Source organism: Mesoplodon densirostris, chromosome 1, assembly GCF_025265405.1.
Source record: "Mesoplodon densirostris isolate mMesDen1 chromosome 1, mMesDen1 primary haplotype, whole genome shotgun sequence".
Taxonomy (NCBI): Eukaryota; Metazoa; Chordata; class Mammalia; order Artiodactyla; family Ziphiidae; genus Mesoplodon; species Mesoplodon densirostris.
Window position 1 is genome coordinate 23,668,053 of NC_082661.1, and position 16,657 is coordinate 23,684,709.

At 43.2% G+C, this 16,657-nt stretch overlaps 1 protein-coding gene across 7 annotated transcripts in view; it reads left to right on the forward strand.

Moving 5' to 3' along the window:
- The window catches only part of SORCS1 (sortilin related VPS10 domain containing receptor 1), a 572,111-nt gene that overhangs the window by 537,027 nt on the left and 18,427 nt on the right, over nucleotides 1–16,657 (forward strand). For all 7 annotated transcript variants that reach the window (XM_060099829.1, XM_060099837.1, XM_060099849.1 and 4 more), the window contains 2 exons: nucleotides 3,285–3,416; nucleotides 12,722–12,821. In XM_060099829.1, the coding sequence (XP_059955812.1) occupies nucleotides 3,285–3,416; nucleotides 12,722–12,821 (232 nt within the window). The remainder of the gene's footprint in view (nucleotides 1–3,284; nucleotides 3,417–12,721; nucleotides 12,822–16,657) is intronic.

A 16,657-nucleotide genomic window follows, 5' to 3' on the forward strand; every position in this document is an offset into this window, starting at 1 on the left:
GTCTTGTTACATAGAGAGACAGGAATAAATGGAATAGTGGGGTGGAGAAGAGTTATCTTCTGTGCCTCTGGGTAAATGCCATCTCACCTTCATCTTTCTTAATGACTCAGCATCCATGAGGTTATCGGTGGCTAAACATTATGGCCACCAGGAGGTGCAGCTACCAAACCACAGGCCCAACTGGAACAGGCCCTTTTGCCTTTGGAGCTGTTTGTCCCTGGTGTAACAACTGGTTTCTCTCCTCTGCTGTCCAAGAGAGATAACTTACACTCTTCAATGAACCCACAGCTCACCTCCTTCAGTCTACGGCGTTCTAGAGATCCATGTCCCTTTAGATCTCCGAGGCAGCTATCCAACACCCCCAGGTGATTTACCAACCAGGCATTAGCTCAGCAGTGATGTTTTCCAGGCTGATTTCTCTTCCCATTAATTGTCTAGGGATCAGATGCCCTGAGCCTCCACCTTTCCACCAGCTGTCCAGTAGGCTAGAAATGACTGCTCATTAATATTTCTAGGCCACTGCATAGCATAATCAGCTAAATGGAGAACAAACAGGTTGGCTCAACATCCCTCAGGATAGGGGGTGATGGGGTGGAGGGAGCTTTAAAGACTCCTTAGTTACCCAATCCTAAGAGGCAGCTGAGCCAGCCCTGGTTCCTAGTGCCCCACCCTGTCTTTGAGATCAGTAGTTACACTTGGCCACTTCTTTAAGTTCTGAAGTACCCTGTTGCCAAGTGTCCCCTAATAAGCTCTATAAGAGGTACAGCCGGCAGTCAACTTATTTATAGTTTTCTTCCTATTCATTCTGTAACAGAATTTGATATAAAATCAGCTGCCTTTTCCTCATCAATTGGGATTTTTCTATTGACATTTTGCGATGGAATCTTTAATTCAATGTCATTCAGTAAACAGTTTTGTTGATGACGAGGATGGTTTAGACATAAGCTTTGAGTTTAAAATCTAGGACGGGGCTTCCCTGGTGGCACAGTGGTTGAGAGTCCGCCTGCCGATGCAGGGGACATGGGTTCATGCCCCAGTCCGGGAAGATCCCACATGCCATGGAGCGGCTGGGCCCGTGAGCCATGGCCGCTGAGCCTGCGCGTCCGGAGCTTGTGCTCCGCAACGGAGAGGCCACAACAGTGAGAGGCCCGCGTACCGCAAAAAAAAAAAAAAAAAAAAAAATGTAGGATGGCTGTAAAACAGTATGATATCAGCTGGGATAGGAGCTGCTTTGTGATAAGTGTCAGGAGAAGGAAGGCAGGAGAGCACTGGTTCAGGACAGAGGCATTATGGTCCGACCAAGCTTCCAAACTAAGTGTCACCACTCACTACCTACATGACCCTGAGCCAATGTTGAACTTTCCTCCATCTACTGTCTGTCCTGTAGCAGAAATAGGGATGCCCCTCCCAGATCCCCATTCAGGGAATGACTGTTACCTTAGCTGCTGGGAGTGCTGTGGGCAGAGGCTTCAGCAGCCTTCCCCATGTCATGTCCCTTTCGGAGTGGCTCATGTCCAATGACGCGGTTGTATAAAGGCCTGGCCACTCAGCTCAACCTCAGACAAATCTGAAGGGCCATTCTCACTCCTTCCAGGATCTTCTGAGGCTGTTGTTGGCCTTTATCACAGCTCAGCTTCTCCTCTGCCCATTCCTGCTTCCTGGCCTTCGCTTCTATAGACGTTGATTCCAAGAATGTGCCCTAATAAACACCCTACGCTCTAAACTCAGAGCCAGCTTCCTGAACACTCCCAGCCCGTGACGTGTCTTCACTTGTACAAAGAGGCGTAATAACACTTGCTCCAAAGAGTCACTAGGGGGTGTCACATTACATTGGATTAAGAAGTTGCTTAGCACAATGCCAGACACATAGTAAGGACCCAATAAATGGAATTTCCTGCTACTTCGAAAAAAGTATAAATGTAGATTTCAGAAACCAACAATCATCTAATTGGGAAATCATGAAAAATACTCTGAAATAAGTGAACTTTACGAGGGCCTATGAAGGATGAGTAATGTTCTAGCAGCAAATGTATAGAAAAGACATTTTGGGGGAGATGGCATGCACAAAAACATTTGCAGGAAAAGGCTGGAATACTGAGAAATTGTACATGAGTCTATTTGGCTAAGCGTAAGATGACATTATGAGTTGTGGGTAATTAGTTTAGGAAAGAAAGGTGGGACCATATTGCAGAAGGCTTTGAATATATCTTTAACCCAGTTGGCAGTGGGAATTTGTGCATGAATTTGGACATGGAAACACAATCTGCGTTGGACTGTAGGAAGATAAATCTGGAAGTAGTAGCCTGTCTCCTGGAGATGGGAAGGCTGTTGTAAAACTTGAAGGGAGAAAGTGTAAAGGCTGAATTGAGATATTAACGGGGGGGGGGGGCATTTAAACAGGAAGGAACCAATAGGATCATTCACGTGGAGGGTGACTTGTCAAGATCTCATAGACTGATTAGATAGGACATGGAAAGGAGAGTGTGGTGCTGGAGATGAGATAAGGCTCCCAGCTAGGGTATCTGGGAAAGGAGTGGCTCCAGTCATCCATGTGCAGAATGAAGATTTCTGGGGTGAATATGAGAAGTTCTCATAAAACAACCAAATGACGTTCTGACTTGGCCGCTGGAGAGAGAAGCCAGGATTGTAGCCGTGGATTCTAGAACCATCTAGAGAGTGGGCTCAGGAAAGAGGAAGTTCTTGAGTGAGTGATATCTATGATTTTAATAGAAGATTCCATGCAGCAGAGTGAAGGGCTGAGAGGGCTTCCTGGAACCGGCTGGTCATCAGGGTATGACGCTGTGGAGAATTCAGAAGACGCCTGGGGGCTGTGGTCTGGGGTTAGGTTAGGTGATGGAGGTATGCCTGGTCAGTCTGGAGAATAACTCTAATGCTTCAAGGAAGAAGGAAGCTAGGTTAGAAAGTGTTAAGGCATGAGGGGTAGAAGATAAAGCTCAGTAAGTGACGGCCTTCTCACTGGCAAGGTCCACTCACTTATACAAGGCAGGTACTGCTATTATTCCCACTTTTTAATTTGAGGAGATGCAAAGTGTTTCAGGTCTCATGGGGATGGAGCTGGGATCAGACCTCAGAGTCTGACTTGTACCCAGTAATGTCTCTCACATCCCTCCCCAACTGGTGCACCCAGGACCCTACTTTCCCACCCCACCTCCACACCTTTGTGTCTTCTTCACCGCCCCCCACCCAGCTCTCTTCTGAACACATGGTCCCTTCTCATCAGCTTTCCTGCAGGACTCACATGCGCCTCTGTGTCTCTCCCTCAGGCCACCGGGGTTCTGGGCCAGCACATCTTGGTGGCGGTTCTCCCTGGCTTACCCACCGCTGCCGAGCTCTTTGTCTTGCCCTATCAGGATCCCACAGGAGAAAACAAAAGGTCAGCCGAGGACCTGGAGCAGGTGAGTCCTCAGGTGACATTTCAGCTTCTCCCAGCAGTCTGAGCCACAACCCTGCTAGTGTCTGACCACGACAGCAGCTCTGGGGGATCTCCACTTGGGAGCAAGGGTGCCAGCTGTTTGTGGAGTCTTCCACTTTCCTGTCCTCTGTTGAGAAACATAATCTGGTGATTTAACTACAGCTTCACCAAAAAATATGTGCAAGAGTGTGTATTGTCAGCAGTGGCTAAATCACTCAGATTATATCCCATGCTGTGGGATACTCTACAGTGTTTATGATGAATGAGATAAATCTTTGTGTACTGATGTGACAAACTGTCCAAGATATTAGGTGGGGGAAAAAAGCAAGAGGCTACACAAGATATAGAAGTCAAATCCATTTATATCTTACCTCACACACTTACATCATAGGAGTACCATGAGAATCAAATGATGTATCTTTTTAAAAAGGTACAACTTTCATACAAATCATGAATCAGCACCATACTAAGATGACCTGATTTGAGCTTATAATAAATGAGTGATATTGGCTCCAAGCACCTCTCCTGGCTACGTGGGGTCTACTCTCTCCTCGTCTCCACCACCTCTGAAGTAATAGGGTGTGTGTGTGTGTGTGTGTGTGTGTCTGTGTCTGTGTCTGTGTCTGTGTCTGTGTCTGTGTCTGTGTCTGTTTCTCTCTCTTCTGCTCCCTTAGGTCTTTTTTCCTCCCTTCCTTCCTTTTAACTTCAAAAGATTATCCAATCTCTATAGTGAAGATTATTACTATGATGATGTTATCGTTGTTCTTATTCTTCACCCATTCAGTTAAAATGATCAGTCTTGGGCCTCCCTGGTGGCGCAGCGGTTGAGAGTCCGCCTGCCAATGCAGGGGACATGGATTCGTGCCCCGGTCCGGGAAGATCCCACATGCCGCGGAGCGGCTGGGCCCGTGAGCCATGGCCGCTGAGCCTGCACGTCCAGAGCCTGTGCTCCACACGGGAGAGGCCACAACAGTGAGAGGCCCACATACCGCAAAAAAGAAAAAAAAAAAGATCAGTCTTGGTCTGGTTCCCCTGTTAAAAACTACATGATTTTGGTTTCTCAATTCTTTCTGGCAGATAGATTAAAAATAGGATCCCTCTCAGACACTAAGTAAATATTGGCTTTTTCCCTTCCAGTACTTGGAGCTTTTCAGTTTACTTAGAATAAATCTATAATCTAGTCCCATGATCTCTAGTCTCCAAGATGGTTTGAGAACCTCCTATAATAGCCTTATTAACAACCCCAAATTATAGGCTGGCCTATCTGCGAGCACACCCGCCTTTTAACTGCCACTTTTTCACTTGGCAAAAGACTCACCTCTCTATTGTTTTTCATGTGCAAGTAATTGAATAACTGGGCTGTCAAGGAAAGCCCCACTGAACCCCATCTCCTAGTGAACTGTAGGTAGAGGTCGGGCAGCAGGGAACCCATCAGACCTACATCTGACTTTGCTCAGCCCTAGCTCTAGACTTCCCACTGTATTTGACAAATTATTCTCTGCACCTGCAATTCAGTAGGAGAAAGAATGGATTATTTCTTATCACCACACTGCTCATGAGACCTAGAGGGGAGGTAGATCGCTATCCAAGGCATGTAGGTAGGGACGCTTATAATTGTTCCTCCTCTGGAAATCTTATATTGTCCATGAAATCCAGAATATAGTCTTCTCGGTATGGAAGAGTCCAGATTTAAAGCCAGCTAATTTCCCAGGTACCACGTCATCTGTGCATCCCTATTTCTCATACTTTTCATTTTTTCTCTAAAATATATTTTCTAGATGTTTCCTTGAGAGGAAATGTGGGAAGAAGAGGGGTGTGTTCTCTTAAACTTGGTTTACTTGTGTATCTTGCTTTGACTGTCTATTTTCCCTAGAGTTCTTCTTTCTCTTTATTCGGTCTTGTCTGAGTGGCTTCTCCAGGGACACTCTCAGAGACCTGAGTAATCATCCCTGAGGCAGCCTGGTATAGGTATTGATGAGCCATTTAATTAGAGATCTAAAGGCAGCTGGCTTGGCTTGTGTGAAAGCTGTGGGACTTAACATTTGGTACACATGTAGGGAGTCCAGACATTTTATTAGAAAGACCACAGGTTTGGAGAAACATAAACCAGGTTTCTAGCTTCAGCTCTTATATTCATTGTGTATATCCTATAGAGGACAAATATTCAGAAAAGTTAAGTAATTCAGCCCAAATCACATAATCTATAATACCTATCTCAGAGGGTGTTTGAGAGGTCATTAAAGAAATGACACAGCAAAGCCCTTGACCTATAGTAGATACTCAGTAAGTGGTAAATAGATGGTGGTTACATTTATGGACATTTTGTGATAGGAGGAGAGTATATGAGAAATGCAAAAAAAAAAAAAAAAAAAGAAAGAAAAGTAAGAGTATTAAAGACTAGTATCGTCCAGGGCATGTATTGGAAGAAAGAGGATGGTGACAATAAGGAGAAAAAGATTAATGAATGAAATTGCACAAGAGAACAAGGACAACAGGAAACAGAAAGAACATGCATGAATGAGTAAACTGGAGGGAGGATGACTCATCTAAGTTATCATGGATGGATGGCATTAAGGGAAAACAGAGTACCAAGTGAGAGATCGTAACTCTGGTTAAGGGAATTGCCAGTGTAGCAGCCTTATCCAGGACTCAAACTAAATACAGTGACCAAACAAATGCCAAACCAAGCACATAAGAAATCAGTGTCTTATGGAGAGTATCATTACCCTGATTAATAAGTGCAGTTATGAAATCAACATACAAATTAAGCCTTGTGTCAAGAACCAGCAAAATAGGGGCTGCCCACAGGAATCCTATAGGTTTTGTCCTAAGAGGGGTCCTTTAATCTTTCTCTCTGACTCAGTCTCTCTAAAATGAAGAACTTCAGGCCCCAACAGGGAGCTGTGAATTGCCTGAGGAGACACAACTCTTCAAGGAAAATGAAGTTCTGTTTCTGCAACTAACTCTCAAGCCTAGCAGTCCCCTTGCTCCGCCATGCTGCAGATGTGTCTTTGGGTACCACTTGAATTCTGTGGGCCCCCCAAGATACCAAGGCTGTTGTACCAGGAAATGAACAAGATATGTTTTGCTTTGGGTTTTTGCAGGGTTTTTTTCCTGAGGCAGTGAACATATATTCTATTCAAACAAATTTAAGGGGAAAAGGTGAAGTCATGAGCTTCTTTAGTTGGGAAGTCCAAGGATACAGTTCAGGCGTGGATGAACTCCGAGAGGAAGCATCACCAGATTACTCCCCTGTCTTCCTCTCTCCCTCTTTCTCCATCTCTTTTCGTTGCTACCACATGGGAAGTCTGCCTGAGAATGAAGCCAACACACAGGATGACAAGAATGGCCACAGGAAGCCCCAGTCTTATATTTAGTCATCTTATCAGCCCCATTCAAAAGACATTGCCTCTCCCCTGAGTGCACCCCAAGAGCCCAGGGTGATAATTCTCACTGACTCAATTTGGCTGAAGTGGGCATGTCTTAACTAGCCTGGTAATCAGAAGACTAGAGGTCCATTAGTAACAACTCAATGTTTTATACCCTCCCTGGATCAGGAGTTTAGGGATCCCTTCCTAAACCAAATGGGCAAAGAATAAATAAGGATATGGTTCCTTAAAGAAAAATGTGGGGGAAGAGAAGGAACGGGAGGCAGGCAAAAGCAACTGACTTCCTCTGTCATAAATTACATAGAAATTTTGACTGAATACAAAATAAAACCAAACAACAGAAAGGACCCCACTCCTTTAAAGGCTGCACTCTGAATCCCAGATGGAACTTGGGAAGAGCTGTCTTTATCCCCCCTCTTAATACTCTGGCCCCTTTCTTGTAAAGATACTGCACAGAACTCCCAGCAGGGCAATGAGTGGGACCCTGGCCAGATGGACCCTGAAGACTGTGAGGGCAGGGCCCCAGCAAAGGGCTCTGGGCTCTCCTTCCTCAGCTTCCTCTAATAATGTTCCCAGGGGAGGAGAGATGCTGGCTTAGTTGGAGCTATCTTGTCTGTGAAATAAATTGAAAATTCCTCACAGTGAGAAGTACTTGACCTTGTTATCCGGATAACACTGGGCTGGGTTAATCAAGTGACCTCTGTCTCGGAGGCTTCCACCACTCTTTACTTCACATCTCCAGAGAGTGAGAAAAGTCTCACTTGCCCTTAGCTGGCCTCATCAGGGATAGGGCTACCCTGAAGCCAGCTGCTCAGGTGTGGAGCAAACCATACCCCCTCCACCACTGTACTCCCAGGCATCTCTCTGAGTCCTCAGATCTGTATCTGCCTCTCCTGGAAGGAGGAAGGACCATCATGCTCTGGGTGTGATGCTGTGCTGGGGAGATAGGGAGCCTACGTGGTGTTGTCTTGCTGAATCCTTAAAGGGTATGAGTGCATTTAAAAGGAACAAAAAGATTAAGGACAAAATGTCAACCACCAAAAAGGAATTTCCTCTTCGGTTGTTTGTGTTACCATATACATTTGACAGATGCAGAATCCAAAATCCAGGGAAAGGAAAGGTGCCTTTGGAAATGGAGCAGTCTATTGGCAACATTTTTAGAAATTAAAGATTCATTATGAAATGTAATAAATCATCTCAGACTATTTTCTGTATACTCAGTCTGCCTTGTTCAGATTTTTTAAAGCGAGGAATTGAAGAAATATTTTGGAGTTCACAAGGAAGGTCACTAAAACAGGAAACTGTAATTGAAAGAATAGGTAAGAGTTGTGCCAAAGGAATATGGCAAAAGCAGAAAAAGAGAAGCTTAGAGGTGGTGTTGGAGAATCCAAGGGAAAGGAGTGAATATGGACAAATTATTTCTTCATTATGTCATCCAGGAAAAACTTCTTAGGCACTTTAATCAAGCTGATTCTGTCGTGCTAACAAAACAGAGAATTGTTAAATAGAATTCATGTTTGCTCCATTGCTTACTCCAAGTTTTATTCCAGAAATCATGCTATATGAATTGAGAAAGATCTTTCTCTGTTGATTCCAAAAGTAATATCATTCAACTACTCTTTGAGGGGGCCTTCATAACTTAACAGGATCAGGATTGACTGACTGGGTCAGTTGCAAGGTCATCCCAAGCAAGTCTCCCTCTAAACATGGCACCAGAATGCTATTTATGTTCAGTAGGGTTTGCATCCCTCCTCCCAACTTCAGATATAAGCATTAGTTGTTTGGCCCAATGTAGCTTTGGCATGGATAAATCTGCCTAAGCCCATTTTGAATCTGTAGTTTCACTTTGTACCACTTCTTTGGGTTTCATGTTTCATAAATTACCAACTGCTGTGTTGTCCTTAAACTTCTCTTTCTTCATGTTTCAATGTTTGACACTCCATTCTAATGATCTGAGAGTCTGTTTTCCTCTACTGGTCTCATTAAACATTGTTTAGATGTTGAATGTGTTCTTCGCATGGTAACCGTCCCTTCTGTTGACTAAACATCTCTAGCTCACCACTTCTGGGTACCAGTAGGGTCGTACCCATGAGTCTCTTCTGTAGACAGAGCCATGTGACTAATTCTGGCCAGTGAGGTGGGAGCAGAAGTGATAAGCGTCACTTCCAAGCTGAAATGTTCAAATGCCAGTTACAGAACCTTAAGAATGCTTTTTCCCTCCTATGGTGTTGTGTACATTTGAGGGGGCTGATCTACCAGCCCTTGTCCCTGTGTGACTATAATGAGCCCAGCATCATTGCCTACCTGCAGTGGATATGGAGTGTAAGCAAGAAATATACTTCCTTTGTTTCAAGTCCCCAAAATTTTAACATCATTACCTCAGCCTGACCTAACCTATTCTGATTATCACACTTAAACATCATACTTTGTGAAGAAGATGAGGAGGAGAATTGCTATTTTCCCTCTACCAGCTCCCTTCCACTACACCCTTTTGATGGTGTCTTTCCAAGTATTTTTATTGAGTTCCCACTGTCTGTTTAAGTGGTAGTTTAAACGAAGAGTGGGTTGCATTTGAATCATAGGCATATTCCACCAAATAGGCAGATACTAAGAATAATATATTGTTTCTTTGGTCATGATGATGATGATGATGATGATGATTATTATTATAATTATTTTTGAGATACGCGGGCCTCTCACTGCTGTGGCCTCTCCCATTGCGGAGCACAGGCTCCGGACACGCAGGCTCAGTGGCCATGGCTCACGGGCCCAGCCACTCTGCGGCATGTGGGATCTTCCCGGACCGGGGCATGAACCCGTGTCCCCTGCATTGGCAGGCGGACTCTCAACCACTGCGCCACCAGGGAAGCCCTGGTCATGATTATTTAGCTGAAGGAGAACAGAAAATGGAGAGCAGCAGAAGAGGGATGCTAGTATAAAGGATAAATGAAATTTGCTAAGACAACACATTGTGGACAGAAAAAGAAAAATGAATAGATTCAACTTGCTTTAGGAGGACGGATCTCCCAGAAATTACACATTATTTCACTTGAGTCTTTATCATGCAAACTTGCATTCTTTCCATTTAGACTGTCACCACACTGTTCTATAGTTGCAGTTTATTCTACTCCTTTCATAGCCAAAGACCGTCCTAAACATTATAAATTATATTAACTGGTGAACAGAGTGTGGCAATCCTGAGGCTAAGGTTAGGAATTGCCTGTAGCTCATGTTGGTCAGCTGACATGGGACTGGTGTTTTAAGTTGTGTGCTTCACAGTTGGATGAGAGATAGAAGCATAATTAATGAAATGCTGCAATTTTTTATCTCCTAAATCTGCTCAGCTGGACCTCCTTCCAAATATTTTTTTTTGTGTCTTTGTCAGCTGGCTCAAGGAAAATGTTTTTCATGGAAATGTCCTAAGATTAGGAGTCAAACAAAACTGAATTCTCATCTCAATTCTTCAAATATTAACTGGGTAAACTTAGCAATGTCCTTTAAGCTCCATGTCCTTTCAATGGAGATACCAACACTAACACCTGAGATACGCTGTGTTAGAAAAAAAATAGTAAGAAATATGCAACTTTGCCCATACAAAGTGTTCAGTGCATAGATAATATAATGTACAAACGTATATAACAATTCATGAACTGATGAAAACAATACAGAATAAACATTTCTGCAGATGGGGTGGAAAACATTTAAAGTAATGTCAAAATCTGTCAACAGTTTCATACTCATTTGAGTAGAGAAATATATGGTTCTAATTGAGATTATTCTTGTAAGCAGTGTAACTTTTATTTAGTTTTGTTTCTGTGCATAAGTTCTTTCCCACAAAGTATTGAAGAAACATTCTCAGGGAGAAGAAAGAAATATCACTTCAGCTGGTTGAAAGAAAGAAGCCTTTCTCATGCAAATACATAGTCCCCTTTTGTCTGTGATGGACTCTGCAAAACAGGATAGTTCCTTAATTCCTTCTGATAAGTTTTTCCTATTTGAGTTAAAATATTTTTTTCTCCAAATATAAGTATGTATGTATGTGCACACATGTATGCGTATGTATATAAACATATGAATTTCATGCATACTTAATTATATATATTTCACACATATATACACACATTTCTGTGTGTATATGTTTATTTCATAGCCAAAACCTTTCTGATTAATCTCTACTAAAGAATCCACTGTTGGGCTTCCCTGGTGGCGCAGTGGTTGAGAGTCTGCCTGCCGATGCAGGGGACGTGGGTTCGTGCCCCGGTCTGGGAAGATCCCACATGCTGCGGAGCGGCTGGGCCAGTGAGCCATGGCCACTGGGCCTGCGTGTCCGGAGCCTGTGCTCTACAACGAGAGAGGCCACAACAGTGAGAGGCCCGCGTACCGCAAAAAAAAAAAAAAAAAAAAAAAAAAAAAAAATCCACTGTCAGATTCTTAGAAAGGCCTTGACAATTGAATGATAAGAAGAAGATAGAATAGGAACTTATACATTGTAACACTTTACAGGACACAAAGGAAAACCATTCTACACAGTCTGTGTTAGAAATCCACTCTTTCTGTAAACGTGGAACATTCTGGAAGCTTCTCAGTACCCAGGAGAAAGAGTAGCTTATATAGAGAGAATAAAGTTGTTTTCAACATAATTTTATCACAACCTTGTTCTTCTGTGTGGTTTGCCAAGTGGAAACATTTGAGAGGCTGAGCTTGAACTGGATCCCAGGTGCTCAACCACAGGTCACTGACAGTCATCCCAAGTTCCTGTTAAGCAAAGAAGTTCATCTGCAGGGCAGTTCAGTTCCATTACTGGACAGGGACCTCTGCAGGAGACTCTGTGCTTGAAAACAAAGCCATCAGGCCCTGCTTAATTGATTAAAGGACCAAAGCTGTCATTTTGACAACTCAGTAGACTAAGTGAAACTTTATAAATATAAAAGGAAAGATAATTTAAGAATTTAATTAGCAGAACGATGTTCAGAAAGCATCTAACTAGACCTAAATTGCATATGAATAAAATATTACACTGTGATTAGAATGTTAAAAATGAGGCAAGGAGACCAGATAATAGGAGTGTGGTTTTGTCTGATAGCTCTCCACAAATTACTCGAAAGGGTGAATGAAACAGAGCAAATTGAGCTGGTTTTCTACTTTAAACACATGAACAGCATTTTACCTTGTCTAGAAAACCTTACCTTATGCTGTTACTACCCAAAACAAGGTCCTTTGTCCCTTGTTGGGGTTATTTCATGGCCCAGAATTCCATCCGTCTACCCAGTACACATGTGTCAGCCTAAGGAGTGGTTTTAGGTTCATAAGCACGAAACAAGAGTCAGCCAATGCATTAAGTTGTGATTTACACTTTGTTGCAAATGTATAATTTACTATTTTAGCAGAACAATATTTACCATCAATAAATATCCATGAAATATCCATTTTGGGAAAGCCACAGGGTATGTTTTGGAGAAGAGAAGGGAAGCAAAGAAAGGAATAAGGTAGAGTCCACTATCAAGGAGTAAAATAAATGGATATGAATCTCACCAGAATTTGTAAATTGTATATATTTACTTCTTTTAAATCATTGTGTATAACAAATACCCTCTCAGAAAACCAGGGGTGATTTCTCCAAGCTGGTAACAGGATAATTTTATAAGAGTAGATATGATCTGATTTACTAATAGTTTGTCCTATTTTGTAACAATTCAGATGTAAAGTCCAGTCATGCTTAGAAAATAATCCTATCAGCATATTGTGGACTAAAAACTCAAAATCATATAAAACTCATTCATATCATTCACAGATATAATATTGGGATGCCTTGGTCAGTGCAGTGAATATTGCTCAGCATATTTGTATATAGTTGGTGGCACAGTTCTGGTGGCACTCACTCTGACACTTCTTCTTTCAGGTATCAGAACTACTGATTCACAAGCTCAACCTGAACTCTGTGCACTTTGAGCTGAAGCCTGGAGTCCAAGTGCTTGTCCACGTGGCTCACTTAACAGCAGGTCAGTGTTCCTATCCCTGGGTTCTGGCTAGTGGCTCTAGCAGAGGGGGATCCCAATTTGTTATTTCAGCAAAACAAGACTAAATGGTGCCACTGCTAATCAGAAATAGGGCATCAGTCTTTGGAGGTTCCCTTGCCGGGCCTTTTTGCCTTAATGGGGACCCATAAGGCAACAGAATAAGGTGATTTTCCCACTTAGTCCCTGGCAAACACCATCAGTGAATCACTAAAAGACCCCTCAAATGATAGCATACTTCATCTTACAGAAATCTTGAAAATAAAGTTAACCTTACAAATAACTTTTTTCTGGTCTTTCTGCAAAACTTTATTTTTAAATCATTCATGTTACAAAGAATTTTCTTGCTTTCAGTCTTGGGATAAAATCGTACAATAGAAATAGCTGGGACTTAGGAGCTGTCCAGGGTCATAGCCAGAAGCTGAACCCCACGTTGGTCAGGATCTTACAAATTAATTAATATCATTGAACTGCTGTCTCTTCACCTGTAAAAGATGATGGGGAAAACCTTCTTCCTAAGGCTATGTAGAAGTCTCAATAATAATTCAAGTTATCCCAAGTATATAGAAATAGATGTTATTGTTTTATATTAATAATAAATTAACACTATTTATTGAGTACTTATTTTTGCAGAGTACTGTATTGACGCTGCATAAAGGCCAGTAGGAGATGGTCTTTGCCCTCAAAAAACATATAATCTGGTTGTGGTGTTTCAAAGTTTGGTGGTAGCAGTGGTGGCAGTACTGTGGGGTGGGGGAAGTGGGCAATGCTGGGATCTCTGAACAAGTAAAATGCATAAATACCTTTATAGAGAGACAATAGAACGTTTCTAAGCGCTTGGACTTTGCAATTGTGCAGCCAGACTATTGGTTTCAATCTTGCTCCATCACTTGCTTACTATATGGACTTTGAGAGGAGACTTAACTAAATTCTCTGTCGCATCTATGACAACGGGATTGCGTGAGGATTAAGTCAATTGAGGTAATGCACCTAGAGAAGTGCCTGGTGCATAGTAAGGTATTATTTTTCTTGTTATTCTTTTTATTCTTAACAATCAGAGTTTTATAAGAAATTTAAAGCAGGGATAAATTGTACCCAGTCAAAATGACCCAGGGAAGCTTCATGGAGGAGGTAGTCTTTGGGAAGGACCTTGAAAGATGGAAAGGACTGAACTCAAGAGATTATTCCAAGTACTGAAGCACCAAGGAAGGAACACGAAAGCCTTGAGGGCTTTGGGATGCTGAATAAGTGGGAACAAAGATCAGGTGTTTCCAAGTCCATTCTCTGGTTTCCTGGAGGTGTGCCTAGGTCTAGAGGATGGCCAAACAGGTTGGCCACCGGCCTCTTTTCTGCTTGGATTCCATCTTTTTTCTTTATTAGGGTTTCATAAAATGTTTTTTCTTAAAAAAAAAAAAAAAGGCACTGCTTTAAAAAAAACCCAGATATTTGAAAGTCAGTGTCCTGAGCATAGGATATGGAGGTGGAGGGTGGAAATATGCCAGGCTGAGCCGTTTGTACTTCCTTTGGTGGGCTCGGGGAAGCCGTGGAGACCTAGGACCAGAGGTGGGATGGATTCAGTGTTACTTGAGAAAGGTGACTTTTACGAGAAAGGATTGAGTAGGGCCCATTTGCTTTTCTGCAGCTTGTCCTCCTAATTCATCTGTCGAACAGACATTTACTGAGTTCCTGGCTACTCTGAGCTACTCACAAGAAGTGTTCTCAGCATGGGATAAAGTCTCTGCCTTCATGAAGCTTCCATCACTGGGGAAAGCCAGGCAGGAAGCACATTAACAAATGCCACTTTCTGAATGATGAAAAGGTCCTGAAGAAAATAAGAAAGTGTAAGAGAAAAGCAAACTGTGAAGCACCTATGAGGGCAGCCCTTAAGCCTGAGACCTGAACAAAGGCTGCCAACTTATCTCAGAGCACTTGATGATCAGGACTGGCTATTTCTTTTTTTTTTCTTTTCTTTTCTTTTTTTTTTTTTTGCTGTGTTGGGTCTTCGTTTCTGTGTGAGGGCTTTCCCCAGTTGTGGCAAGCGGGGGCCACTCCTCATCGTGGTGCACGGGCCTCTCACTATCGCGGCCTCTCCTATTGCGGAGCACAGGCTCCAGACACGCAGGCTCAGTCATTGTGGCTCACGGGCCTAGTTGCTCCGCGGCATGTGGGATCCTCCCAGACCAGGGCTCGAACCCGTGTCCCCTGCATTAGCAGGCAGGTTCTCAACCACTGCGCCACCAGGGAAGCCGAGACTGGCTATTTCTTACCAAGAAGGTTGGCCTTTGGTCTTCGGTGAATGGTGGTGACACGTGGCAGTTACACATAGCTCGCTGAACTGGAAAACAAAATCCAGAAACATCCCTTGTAGTCATCCTGATGGCCAAGCCACTGACGGATGTTGTCAAATGAGCAGAAAGTAACTGCTTGAAATTGGTTGAAATAAGTTTACTGATTATTTCATCTAACTACACAGTCCAGCCTGTGAGATGGCATCCTGAACTTCACCATCTTCTCCTACAACAGCTAAAGTGACTTGTTCCCTTTGAGTTTAGAGGTTAAAAACAACTATGCCTGATACTCCATACTGAACTCTGGGTTTGAAGGGATGTGGCCAACTAGTTCATCCCTTTACAGCATACTCTGCTTCTAAAGGAATGCTATCTTCAGGCAGCATATTTTGCTGTAGTGTAGCCTGATTTATTAGAAAACACTCCTCAGGGACTTTGTTAGAAAGGGGAGCATCATAGATCAAGATAGCCAGAGAACTAACCCCACTCTCAAATTCTGGAGGCAACTTGCATTTCATACCTTTTTTTCCCCATACCTCTCTCTCTTCCAACAGTTAATTAATATGCCTGTTTTTTTGTTTTTTTTTTTTTTGCGGTATGCGGGCCTCTCACTGTTGTGGCCTCCCCCGTTGCGGAGCACAGGCTCCGGACGCGCAGGCTCCGGACGCGCAGGCTCAGCGGCCATGGCTCACGGGCCCAGCCGCTCCGCGGCATATGGGATCCTCCCAGACCGGGGCACGAACCCGTATCCCCTGCATCGGCAGGCGGACTCTCAACCACTTGCGCCACCAGGGAGGCCCTATATACCTGGTTTTTATTTAACTGATTGTCATATCACACGCCAAAAGTGGTTCAGATTAGCTTCCTGAATTTGAATCTTATTTTAAGTGGTACTTAAGGATGCCTTCCTGTGATGACATCTGGTTTAGAGCTGGGATCCAGCTGAAAAATAGGGATTAAAAAAAAAGTGGCTAATTAGCTGAAACTGATTTGGCCAGTGGGCTTGGCCAGGGAAACTGATATAGCAAAGGCGTCCATGAATCCATAGTTCCATGTGGGAAAGAAAGGCCATTCCTGATAACCACAAAAAATGAAACCCATCAGTGTAAGTTCCAGATGGCAAGGACAAATGCAAAGTTGGGAAGATCTGGAAAATGTATCCAATTAATGTTCATACTTCATTTCACAGCTGGGAATTTGGGGAGCAGTACGCAGATCCCTGGGAGGAAGGGCTGGCAAAAGGGAGTGTGTTACTGGGAGCACACTGAGATTTGAACGAGAGACCTCTGCAGCATAGATATGTACTATGCAGAGTTACCAAGGGAACAAAATAAAACTGCAGTTTGAGGCAAAAGCCCAGACTTAGACTGGGCCAATTTGGAGAGAGTGAGAAAATTCTTTGGCTTCCAACCATTAGGGCTGTCCCTGATTCTTCCCCGTTAGATCTGATAGTATCTATCCTACATCTTTTGGCAGTGTAATTCGAAACCTGATCACGTGGCATTATTGAGCTTCCTAGGATGACTGGCTAGG